The sequence below is a fragment of the Solanum pennellii genome, chromosome 12 (genome assembly GCF_001406875.1).
Source record: "Solanum pennellii chromosome 12, SPENNV200".
In the NCBI taxonomy this organism is placed as follows: Eukaryota; Viridiplantae; Streptophyta; class Magnoliopsida; order Solanales; family Solanaceae; genus Solanum; species Solanum pennellii.
This window is the reverse complement of record NC_028648.1, coordinates 58,942,948-58,957,030: the sequence shown is the minus strand read 5'-3', so window position 1 is coordinate 58,957,030 and position 14,083 is coordinate 58,942,948. Positions and strand designations below refer to the sequence as shown.

Here is a 14,083-nt window from a genome sequence, read left to right as displayed (position 1 = left end):
ATATATTCAAAGCACGTTGAATAAAATAACTCAATCAATCAACCTAATGTGAATATTGAACTAATGACTATTAGGCCAATAATTAACTTTGAAAAGCTTCAACCAAAGAGTAAACAAAAAAGCAAGAAAAAGGAGAACACTTCAAGTTAAAATAATTAAACAATATTGAACACATGCCATGAATCAACCTTCTTGTTATGTTAATTACATTTCTTGTATCATTTATTCGTTTGTTGTCTAATTCTACCTTTTTTTACAAACTTTTCCATAGAGGAACACGTGAAGTTTGCAAGAAGAAAATATCTTATAAATGGTCTGATGATCCCTTTAAAATGCAAAGCACATTGAATAAGGTAACTCAAATCAATTAATCAACCTAATTGTCAAGATACCAAATCTTTTCAACTTTTCCAAATAAAACAATGGGTACCATATTTGATCAATAATTAACTTTAATTAAAAAGCTTCAAAAGAGTACTTCCCTAAGCTTCAAAAAGTGGAAACAAAAAGCAAGAGAAATGAGAAGTCTTCAAGTTAAAAATAAACAATGTTGAACACATGCCATAGTCCATAGATCAACTTTTTGTTATATTACATTTCAATTGTTATCATTATTTATTTGTTGTTAACAACTATGGTTTGGTACTTGGTAGACAGGAGGAAACCACCAGGAACTTGGAGAAGAAAAAAAGTAATTATGTTAACCTAAAGTTATGTCAATATTGTTTAATATCTAGCTAACTTAATTAGCATTTCAAATTGTAACAATAAATTAAACTATGTAATTGAAGTGTATATTCTAGACTAGTCAAAGTATAAATGTTGAGCCGAAAGCAGAAAAATCTTATACATACTTTCACACCTCCCAAAATTCCAAATATTGAAAGGAATAAAACCTAAGACTATATCAACAACCTCTTGAATTTGACGGTACTACGATTTGTTTTAGTTATGTATTTAAAACACAATAAAGTGTTTTTAATTAGATACTTTCGACTTATTTTTTTCGTGTGGTCGTAAGTGTTCAGTGCGTAAATAAGTTGACTACTTACTATATATGTTACATCTTTTAATTATATAAATTAATTAGCCTTGGGTACGTAGTTCGTCTCACTAAATTTACTCTGATCATCAATTGTTAACAGTACAAAATTCGATCAATGCATTGTGTTGAATCAATTATTAGGTTTCTTCTAATGACATTGTAAGTTTTTAAAAACTTTATAATTATATTGAATAATTAGCTAGATATATTATAAATCTTGGATTTTTATATATAATTAATGTTGATGTGTGTAATTAAAGGAGAATGTATATTTAATATAATCAACTTATCTATGTAATTTGCACTTCTAATACGTACATCAACTTTTAGGGAATATGAGTTGGAAGTATCTAATATGAACATTTTATCATATGTTGAGTTGAAATAGATCAAAGTTCGAGTATCTAAATAATATTGAACAAAAATATAAGGATCTCCAATCATGTATTTAGCCTTGTTAATTTAATGATATGAAAAGCCTAATCAATGGACGTACCAGCCTGGTTGTTAGGTAATTATTTTAACAAAACTAAGTTTAGAAAGCATATTATAATAGTCAAAAGTTATTCAAGTCACAAGCCAAGTGAAGTCGCATTAGCAAAAAGTTATACTCCGTTTTATTTTATACGGTACTTTTTGAATTTTAAAATTCAAATAAATCTAATTTTGATTATAAACTTTTTATAGATCTTTTAAATATTTTAAATAATCAATTTTTGTGATTTATAATACTTTTTACGTAGTTTACAATTATATGAATTTAATTTTAAAAAATGAGATTTCATGCGCAAATTTCCGATTAAATTTAAACTGTTTAACTCACAAAAAAATAAAAAGTGTCATGTAAACTGAGTCAAAGGAGGTAATTAAATTTCAATTATTGAAACTTTTAATGGCCTAACTTTATGTTTATTTGTCCAACATATGTGTTTTCTTTAATTTAATTTCAAGTTTTTTTTTTCGAGAACTCTTTTTTTATTGGGAAAATTAATTATGCGGTTAAGCAAACTTATACTACTTATAAATTACTCATCATAGTTATAGTTTGTTATAATTACCACTCACAACTAACATTATACATTAATATGTTGGCTGACTTCAAATTTATATAATTAGTTGCGTTTGTATATGTATAATCGTTAGAATATACAAATACATATGTATAATATACAATTATCTAACCGATATGTATGTAGAATTCACCTCTCTCCCACTCTTTGTCCTCTCTCACTCGCTACTCTCCTCCCTCTCCCGAACTCGCTCGCCTCTCTCCTCTCTCTCCCAATCTCGCTTGCTATATATGTACAAATGCATATGTATAATATACAATTATCTAACCTATATACATATACAATTCACCTCTCTCCCATTCTCTGCCCTCTCAGTCGTCTCTTTCCCAATCTCACTCGCATCTCTCCTCCCTCTCCCAAACTCGCTCGCCTCTCCTCCCTCTCTCAATCTCTCTTGTCATATGTACAATTACATATGTATAATATACAATTATCTAACCAATATACATATAAATTCACTTCTCTCCCACTCTTTTCCCTCTCTTGCTCGCCTCTCTCCTCTATCTCTCCCAGTCTCGCTTGTCTCTCTCATCTCTATAACATGTAGCTACGAATCGTAATTATCAAACTATAGTTATGGAGAGTAATTAGATTATTTTTGAGTGGCTATATGTGAAAGTTTTCCTTTTTTATTTGATTTACATTTTACTCGTAATTGGTATATGATTTTTTGATTTTTGTTACATAAAGTTTTGAAGAGAAGAATAGAGTTCAAAATCAAGATATCTATAAGCTAATATGATGAATGTCACTTTTAATAATGAAGCAATATATCAACAAAAAATAAAAGGGGAAAATTTTTAAAACAACAATAGTTTAGCACTTAATAGGGCATCTTGTCACATTTTCAATATTTATTTAAAATGTCAGTATTTTAGTTTGTTATAATGTTGATTTTGTATTTATTTAATTTGAAAGCTACAAGCATTTAATAATAGGATGGACAAAATCATGAGAAAAAATATTTCAAAAAAGGTAAAAATATTTCCCTTAGTTTTTAATCGTTACTTATTTGAACCTTTTTAAATATAATTTTATTTGACATGTATCGGGATGAACTTCTTTAAATACGATTTTGTGTATTCGGATGAACTTTATTAAATATGGTTTATGTATTCAAAATTTCGGATGAACTTCTTTTTACAAATTCACGACAAATATTCATTTCAATTGAAAAGTTAGACCATACAATTCAAAACATATACCATTAGGACGAATACAAATTCAAATATAAATACAAACTAGTTGATATACAAAGTGATATCGAAAATATAAAATGAATCAAAGGAAATACAAAATCTATTTTACTAAGCAATTAGTATGAATAGTTATATAATGAATACGTAAATAAACTATATTTTGATGATTCAGAATTGAAAATGAATACAACATCAAATCTAAATATAAACTATTTGGTATACAAAATGATTTTGAAAATACAAAATGAGCAAAATAAAATATAATTTTTTTTATTGATGCAATTAGACGGAATACATATATAACATAAATAAATTGTATTTTAGTTATTCAGAATTGAAAATGAATACAAAATCAAATATAAATAAAAAATTTGATGGTATACAATTATGACGAATACGAAATCAAATCTAAATACAAGCTATTTGACATACAAAGTGGTATAGTAAATACAAAATAAACTAAATAAATTAAAAGTTTGTTTTACTTATGCAATTAGGATGAATACCTAAATAATGAATACGTATTTTGGTTCTTTAGAATTGAGAATGATGGATGATTAAGAACTTTGATTTGACAATTGACTCATCAAGTTTCATGGATTCAAGAAGAGTCTTTTCGAAACCATCCATAGAGCGGCGGCGGAGATCTAGAACCCGACAAGTAAACCGCCTCAACCTAATAAGCAGAGAGGTTGTGCTCGTTGTGGAGCAGGTCTGACTCTTGATCAGACGTAAGACAGAGCAATCAAATATTAAGAAGATAACAATGATGGAAACAGTAGAGAGAGTAAAGAGATCTGGGATAAAAAAAAACTACAGAGAATATTAGAAGGTGGTCTTCTTTTTTATTTTTTACTTTAATTGATAGTAGAGTCAAATTAGGTAACTGATTTGAGAAATAAAATGATAGTAAATTAATTATATTAGAATACATTGTATTTGTCAAAAACATAATGACATTTTTAATAATTATTTCATAATATAGATATTTTAACTGATTATGTTAGAAATTTTGACTACTTTACTAGTTTTCCCTAAAAAGGGAAAATTGCCTAGCCCAAACAAACTCATGTACAATTATGAACAGGTAAGGGGATGTGTTGGACTTCCTATTAAGTAAATTTCATAAAACATTAGAGTATACTCATAACGATACTTTCAATTATTACAAATTATAATTTCATTCGCACTTTTCTCTTATTTTAATCAAGATCCGATGTATATATTTCACTTGCTAAGAGGTTGTGTTTGAGATAGAATCTCGCAAAATTCTCTCTTCCCTCTATCACTCGCCCCTCAACCCCTCACACTCACACACCGCCCTGCCTCAATTTCTCCCTCTTTCTTTTTGTATTTCTGTTTTCATAATGCATTTATATTTTGAAATTTCATGTATTTAAATATCTAATATCAAATATGTATTGATATATCAAATGTATCTGTATGAGTATTAATTTCATCCGATGTATTATGTATCAATTGGTGTATTTAATATCTATTTCATCCAATATATTTTATATCAATTTCATTCGGTATATCCAACTTCAGATACCTAGTGTACCAAGCATATATTGATTTTCATGTATCCATTATCAAATATGCATCGACGTATCCAATGTAACAACTATGCATAGATACAAATTAGTTAAGATACATGTATCTAATTGTAAAATATGCACTAATACATTCATTAAATAAGTCAATATCAAATATGTACTGATATATTTAGCGCATTTGTGAATAAATGTGGCTATCGTATGCCGCGTGGCAAGTGCGAAACTTTCTGGCGTTTAGAGAGTGTTTACTAAAGGACGTTTTACCTACTAAAGCAAAACTTTTCGGCATAAATTTGAATTTAGTCGAGCCTCAACGGGGTTATCGTACATTGCGTGGAAAGTCGAAAAAGAAATAATTAAGTATTACATCTATTTTAACTTGCTTGTCTTACTTTTCAGCTTTTAGTTCATTTCAAAAATATATATTTTCTCTTTCGGCAACTCTTTAATTCTAATTTTCCACGTGACATATTTAACAGCATAAGATTAAACAACATTTTGATACATTCTATATATATTTAGTTTATGATAACAAAATTCAAAATTCATCCTTATTTTTTAAAAATCTATATCAAATCATAATCAAACAAGTAAATTAAAACAAAGAAAACAAGCAATTTGATTGTATATTTTTGACATTATTAATGTATCAAGTTATTAAATCAACTTTAAAAAATGGAAAGGAAATAAAAAGAAGTACGTTACTCAATGATTGTGTTGGTACAATCATGAACTTCTTTTTTATAGCATAAACTTTTTTTAAATTTTATGCATTTCTTTGGATAGGAATGGACAAATGTAATTTAAGCAAAACCTCCTTAGCTAAGTAAAACTTTTTTTTAGTCCAACACTCTACCACCCCTTTGAGTTTTGAAAGCTACATGACACTTGAATCTATCCACAAGTTTGCAAATAAAAATACAATTGTACTTCTACAAGTGTATTCCTTTTTTTAAAAAAAATAAATAAATTTGTGATAGATTAAAACTTATCCTATATAGGAATGTATAAAAGGGCCTTATCTAGAAGCCAGACCTATATTTGTACGTATGTGCAAGGACAGAGTTAATATTTTGATTTGAAAATGCTTTGTTTTTGAAAGTTTGATCCAAAATATCCATATTGTTAATAATTTGGTTCGGAAAATCTCCTTATTGTTTTTAATAGTTAAAAAAATTGCATTTTAAACATATTTGATTACTAATAAAAATATTACTATTGAAAAACTCGATCCTTATTTTTTTTACCCATTTCACATCAAACTAGCTCACGAAAACGTATGGTGAAAAACAAATTCTCACTAAAATATCGAGAAGTTTTCTATTTTTTTGTACTATTTTTTGAGTGGAAAATAGTGATTTTTTTTAGTTATGCTTATTACTTTTAAGAGCTAAAGAAAGAATTTCTCGGACCATAACTTTTTAAAATATTTTTATTATTAATTATCTTGACGTAAAAAAACATTTTTTAAAAAAAGTTCCTCGTACCAATTTGTATTGGGTAAAAAACTATTTGAACACGTGGCATCATCAGAGAAATTTCAAAAGAGGTAGAAGATATATCCAACGTCAATGAGGTTTTGAAAATATTGGCTAGCATCATTAATGTCATTTTTATATAGTCTAAACATGGTAGGAAAATATTGGCTAGCTTCATTAATGGCATTTTTATGTAGCCAACATTCAATAATGGTAATATTTTAGGGCTCGAGTGAAAGTTTTCTTATTGGATAATTTTTTACCTTTGTAACCTATATGAAGACTATAGTATAACAATACATTTATATCCTTGTGTTCTAAACTTTACTTATTTACTAACTCTTTGTTTTATAGCATTCATCCTGCATCAAAGCTCTTATGCTTCATATGGCTTTACTTTATTCACATTATTATTGTCATCGTGGCGTTTATACTTATAAGTTATTATTAATTGCTATCATCATATTTTTTAGTAGAGGTGTTCAAAATCAAATTGTAATCGATAAGTTAATTATAAAATTGACTTATTAGTATTCTGTTATGAATAGACGGTTAATGAAAGGATTAGAATTTTATAATTAATTGCTTGTTGGTACGAGGATGAATTATTCAATTTTCTTATCGAATAAACCGTTAACCCATTAAGAATTACTATACTTACACTTTTAGCTTAGGTATATTAGCATCATTTAATATGTCTCCATAATATATAATTATATCTTGTAAGAGCCCCTTTGGCATTGCTGCTAAAGACAACTTATTTTTAGAAGCACTTTTTAAAATGATTTTTCAGAAAAATACTTTTAAAAAAAAATTGTGTTTGGCTAATTCATCTAAAAGGTGTTTTTCATAAGCAAATTGCGTTTGGATGATCTTTTAATAAAATACTTTCGAGAGTCAAATTACAAAAAAAGGACAACTATTAATGTACTTTAAATATTACAATTATTTTAAATATCTATTATGAAAAAAATGATTAAGATTTTGTTTTTATTAAATTAAAGTGTACATGTTTAAATTTTCAATCAATATTATACCTTTTTTGGGAGGCTGAAATCTTTAATTGTTATTTTTTTTCTTTTTTCTAATCTTGTAAAATTATTGTTGTTATCTTTTTTTCTAATTCTGAAGAATAATACGTAAAATAATATATAATATATAAAATAATAATACATAAACACAAAATAAATTATAAAATTTATTATATAAAAAAAATCTCAAATGAAATTTAACCGAACTTATGAAATATGTTGATTAATTAATAAGAAATATACTAGTAAAAATGTATATGTTAAAATCTTGAGAAAAATAATTTTTTATTTTTGTTTTTGTTTCTATTTTTTTAAAAAGTCTGCTTCCATTTAAAAGCACTTTTGCAGATTTGTCAAACACTTAATTTTTCAATAATAGTGTTTTTCCTCATAATAAGTGTTTCTGGCTTTCCAACAGTAATATCAAGCAAGACTCTTAGTCCTAAGGCCATAAAACCAAAAACTTGAAAACCTATTTACTTTTCTGTTATTAACTATTACTATCTCCGTCCCTTTTATATGTCACATTTCGAATTTCAAGAGTCAAATAAGTTTATCTTCAACCATAAATTTTTCATAGATCTTTTAAATATTTTGAATGATCAATTTTTGTGACTCATAGTACTTTTTACTTAGTTTACAAATATATAAATTTCATTTCAAAAAGATTGAAGATTTCATGTACAAATTTTCGGTCAAACTTAAATTGTTTGACTTTCAAAACATAAAATATGTCGTATAAATTGAGACAGAGGGAGTACATTACTATTGGTCTATACTTTTTGCAGTATAGAATAATTTTATAATTTAACTGCATTTTAAATGATAATTTTTTAATACACAGCCCGATAAGTGTTAATTCTTATCAAACCAATCGATATTTAGTAAATTTAAAATTCAAAATCCATTAGGCCAAATCATAAAGCAAAATTATCCACCCGATCCATCCAATAAACAACTTTATTTTCATGTACTGCTAATAATCAAATTATTTAACAAGTTAGCTAATATATGTATCCTTAATCTCATACAAATTCAATTATACCATTTTTCTTATAAACATTATTCACGATAAATCGATGTTAAATAATTTAATCCGATCATATTTCAAAAATCATACCACATAAATAGAATATAAAGATATCAATCACTTCAAAAATTATGTTAACTTTAATAGAGCAATATGGCTTAAATTATTGAATAGGACAATCTTGTAAACCTCTTCAAAGAGTTATGTTCAATATAATACATTCATTTCCACATTATAAATTAGGAATATAAATATTTCTAGTTGGAATTGGTCCAAAAGTTAGACCCCTACTCAAAGGTGAGGCAAATTTACATTTACAAAATTGATAAATGAAAATGACCTAATAAAATAAAACTCTCCTAAAGCCATGGACCACCATGTTTAATAATTGAGCCAATAAAATATTGAAATCTAAAATAAAATAAATATCCTTGGACCCTAGCCTCAATTATGGTCACTTTAACTTGACATCAAAGTTGATCTATGTACCAAAATCCCCCCTATAAATACCATATATTAATTTTACATTCATCATTCCCACAAATCAATTCACGTATTTCTCTCTCCTTACAAAACATCAAATCTAGCCTTATATCAAAATAGAAGAAAAAATATTACAAAGTATAAGTTATATCGAGAGATGGCTGAACAAAATTTGCCAGTCATAGCAAAAAAAATTTGGAACATTGTACGTGTTGCATTTTTCATGTTGAGGAAAGGTATATCAAAGCGGAAACTAATGCTTGATCTCAACTTAATTATGAAGCGTGGCAAAATCGCTAGCAAAGCGGCTATGCAAAATCTCATGTTCCACCACATGACTCACCAATTTTCTTTCGCGGCCACGACTCACCGTGGCGGTCGTGATAAAAATTTACCCTTCTCTCCTCAACACAACGAGTATGAATTTAGTTGTAGCAACACCCCGAATTTCCAACTCCCTTCTTTCAACTTCAACAAGAAAAACAAAAATAAATACTTTTTTCCAAAGTCGCAATCCCAGGCGTATGATACGTCTGGGATGGCGACTCATGAGGATGATGTGATTGTTGTGAATGCGGCCGTGATGAAAGCCCTAGAGATGATTCATGAGAGTGAAACGGCTTCCCCCGGGGCAAACTACTTGCCTGGGTTCGGGAGGACACCTATGGTTAGGCAATTACGAGTCACTGATTCACCGTTTCCACTAAACGCAGAAGGAGATAGCCACGTGGATGAGGCGGCTGAAGCCTTCATTTCCAAGTTTTACCGAAATCTGAGGTGGCAAGCCTCGCCATGCGCTAAATAATATATTCGATCGAGGGGTTTTAATGCATGCATCATAATATATAATAATATAATTATATAAGTATGAAGATTGGGAGCTGTGAATAGTGTACATGCAGCTTATTTGCATGTACATATATATGATTTCCGTTCTCTCTTCAAGTCTTCTTTTTTTTTCTTCTTTTTTTTTGGGGGTTATTTTGGGAATTACATAAAAGAAAATATTATGATTAGTATTTAAATGAAATGTAATCTTCCCTTTTTTTTCCCCTCTAATACTCTAGTTTATTTATACTTGTTCATGTTGGATTTTGTAACCTCCATAAAAAATAAAAATTGATATGGAGATTTTACTATCATATCATATGTTTTATGTCACTATCAAAAATAATTTTGAGCGGTGATTAATTAATGATAATAGCTTAATTATAGTTAAATATGTTATTTAGTGGTAATTAATAATTTTTATAAATATCCCTAAAATCTATAAAGTATAGATTTTAGCGACATTGGATCTAAGACAATTAATAATGTTTGTAAGACTTTAACACTTTTTTTAATGTGCATATTTAGTGCTACTAAAATTATTATTTTTTTATTGTAGTGTGTTTAATATTAGATCTGAGAAATTTTTTTGAGAGATAATTGAGTAATCAATATTAAGGTAAAACATAGAAAAAAATATTTATCTTTTGTTGATATGTTACAAATGACAAATAAAAAATGAAAATTTATTTATGAAATAGTGAGCAATAAAATTTTCCTTTTATTTTGAGGCAGTAAATTTCCTTTTTTTTTCCCTTCTTTTTCTCTTTATTCGTTTCTTGAGTACTGCCTCCTTTATTTTTATTGAAAATAGGGAAAGAAAAAGGTTGTAAAAGAAGGTACACTATTCTTAATAATTACTCTCTTTTTCGTGTTTTTTTAATGTGATATTATTTAATTTATTATATTATTAAATAATTTTTTTAAAGCCCTAATTCGTATTCATACGTATAATATATAATTTTTGATTAACTATAATCATTTAAATATTTGTGCTCTTTTAGCATTCCACTTGACTGTAAAACTTCGAACTAAGACTAAAATGGGAAATGTATATTTAAATTAATTCTGATTTTAGAAAGGATTTTTTTTAAAAGAAAAAAGAATAAAAAAGAGACACGAAAACTATAATAGAAAGAGTGATAAAAGTTACTTGTAATGGGAAAATTAATAAATATTAAATCAACAAATTAGAAATATAGGTGCTATAAAATTTGTCTATAAACACTTGATGCAAATAATTTTCTTTTATTGTGCATCTCGTATTTACATTGTTTATTAAACCTCATATCTTCATGGTATTTTAGTAAATGACCTTTATGAGTTTCCAAAAAAAACATATCATACGAGGTTTAAATAAATAACGCAAAGAAATTTGTCATGGTTATAAATTCTAGTCGTAACAAAGAAACTTGAAGTATTTTTTTTATCTCGATTTATATGACTTTCTTTGATCAACATCAGAAAGAATGATATATTTTTATATTTAATAATGATTTAACTTTAAAATATTAATTTTATTTTTAATCAAAATGATTTATAGTCACTCACTTATTTTAGTCCAAAAATTTTAAAAATCTCTTTTTTAAAAAAATTATATCAAGTCGAATAATATCACATAAATTAAACGAGAGATTTAGAATTGATCAAAAACTAACGCACTAATGTAGCAAAATTGACCGATGTGATTCCACTAATTTCAAAAGCAAAATAGGCCCTTCTCTTCGATTTTTGTATAATAATTCTCTCTTTTTTTACCTTTAAATAAAGTTATTTATAGTGTTTTGTAAAGCAACTCCATTGATTTTTTGGGTTGGTGGTCTACTTGGACCATACAAATACACAAAATCATAACTATTTCAATAATTGCACTATTTGTTTTTCTTCATTTTTTGAGAAAATTATTTGATGTGCTTTTATACTACTTTTTATTTTTGTTTTAATTCGTTTGTTGTATTTATTTTAGTTTGTATCGAAAAAAAGGATCTCTTTTATTTTGATAATTTTTTTAATTCTAAATATTCACATGACATGTTTAAAACTATAAGATTAAATAATATTTCGATACATTCATATGTTTTTAGTTTAAGATAACAAAATTTAAAAGTCTTATACTTTTTTAAATTTCGTGTCAAATTAAAATCAAACAAAACTAAAATAAAGTGAGTATATACTTCCAACATCACAATTTATGTGACTTAATGAGAAGATTTATATATTCTCTTATAAATGCTATAAGTTTACCATCTCAAATTAATAAGTTGTCATGCTTTCTTTTACAAAATTTATTTTGATTAATTTCTAAATTAAATAAGATTTGATCAACTCTATATATTTTTTATATTTTGAATTAATATTCAAAAAGTATACAATAAATATTACGAAGTTACAACTGTTCTCATGCTAATTTGATTAGAATATATATATATATATATATATATATATATATATATATTCTCAAATGCTAATTAAAGTTCACATAATTTGACAATTAAAAAGTAGAGAGAAAAGATATAAAGCTACCACTGAAGTTTTTCCTAAATTTTCAAAAAATATATGAACTTTGCTATTGTCATATTATCCCACTAAATAATTTAAACAGATATTATTATATCATTTTTTATCTACCTAACATAGAGGGTGGTGTGCACTCTCTTAAGGAGAGTGAACAACTTAAAATAACTAATATAATTTTATTTTTACAAGAATTTTAATATAAAGTATATTTTCTTATTTTTCTTATTATTTAAACCTTTTTTCCTTTTTATTCTTTTCTCTTGCTTTCTTCTTTCTTCTTAAAAATTCTTTGTCATCTCCATTGAAACTTCTCACTTTCAATGTCACGATTTTTATCACAACTTTATCTTATTTTTTTTACTACGATTAGTTTTATTCTCTTTAACTTTAAATCTTTATCTAAATATTTTCTTAAATTTCGAACAATTTGATAAACCCATTAGATTCTTTCACTATACCGATACCGACTCCGTCCTTCTTAATGGCCTACTTCAAGATTCAGGCTTCTAAAGCTATTTTTAAGTGCCCTCTCGACCTTTCCACCGATGTCATAATATAACACTCCGATTCTATGGTTCTCCCTGGCTACGAGGTCAAGTGCCCCAAGGGCCCCCTTTAGAGATAGGAGAAAGATTTGCCCAGCTTGGTGAATCGCATCCCCGTGCAACGAATTGCATTGTCATTAAGATGATTAGAAAGTATCATATAGTTTTTTTTTATTCGATTGCAATAAAGTGATTTCAATTTTCGGGAAATTCATTGATTTTTTAAAAATTATCATTTCTAATTTTAAAGTTATATGAAAAGTAGTAGTTGATGATACCTTCAAAATATTATTCTTTTTATAAAAATAAAATTTTGTTATCAATAATTCAATATAGTCCAAGAAATAATATGAATTCTATAAAGAATTCGACCGGAGAAAATGAAAAAGAAAAAATAATGAAAATGGAGTTCAACTCGACGTGGTGGGTGAGCTGAGGGTTGGAGGTGAAGAAAAATAAAGAAAATGGAGGGATGAATCACTTGAAAGTGAGATGAAAAATGAAGTGAAATTTAAGATGAAATCAAAACTAAAATAACTCAAAAAGTAAGAGAGAGAGAGAGAAAAAATAAAGAAAATAACTAAAAATGATTTTTTTACATTTTAAATTAAATTGACACGTGTCATCTAATAATTGATGTGTGAACACACTTGTTTCTTATAATGTGGGGCTTATCGAAAAATAATATAATAATATATGTTCAAAATTATTTAGTGGAATAATAGAACGATTGCAAAATTGAAATGTCTTTTTTAAAATTAGAAACAACTACAATGTTGATTTTATGTCTTTTCTAAAAAGTGAAATATGATTACTCATATAATATTGAAAAAGTATTATAGATTTGTTATAAAATATTTGTATTATAGTGAATGTCTATCATGTGGAGTCCTTTTTAGGATATGGTTAAATAGTCCTATTTGGGACCAAGTTAGATTTAAACTATAAATAGAGTGCTCCTCTTCATTGTAAATTCATTCATCAAGAGAAATAACAAGTCTTCTCTTCTTTTCTCTGTAGTTTCTTCTTCTTATTCTATAGTTTTATAACACGTTATCAGCACGAGACTCTAATTTCTCAAAAGTGAAGGTTAGATTTGAAGAATTAATAAAGGTATTATTTATTCTTTTGTTTTTAATTTTAATGGCCAATCTTACAAAACTAGAGTTCACTGCCCTTCAAAGTTCGGGCAGGAACTATCTCTCATGGGTGTTGGATGCTGAAATTCACCTTGATGTAATTGGTCTTGGAGACACCATAAAAGAAGAAATAAGGCATCAAATCAAAACTGTGCACGAGCA

The 14,083-nt window shown here is 26.9% G+C and overlaps 1 protein-coding gene across 1 annotated transcript; it reads left to right on the top strand.

The window, feature by feature from the left end:
• The first annotated feature begins 8,929 nt into the window (after positions 1 to 8,929).
• LOC107005622 lies at positions 8,930 to 10,034 on the top strand. Its single transcript, XM_015204263.2, has one exon. It carries the CDS (start codon positions 9,050 to 9,052, stop codon positions 9,695 to 9,697), a length of 648 nt encoding a protein of 215 aa, XP_015059749.1. The 5' UTR covers positions 8,930 to 9,049; the 3' UTR covers positions 9,698 to 10,034.
• Positions 10,035 to 14,083: the final 4,049 nt, after the last annotated feature.

Coding starts and splice junctions, on each gene's coding strand:
- LOC107005622 (XM_015204263.2), top strand. CDS start 9,050: ATGGCTGAACAAAATTTGCCAGTCATAGCAAAAAAAATTTGGAACATT.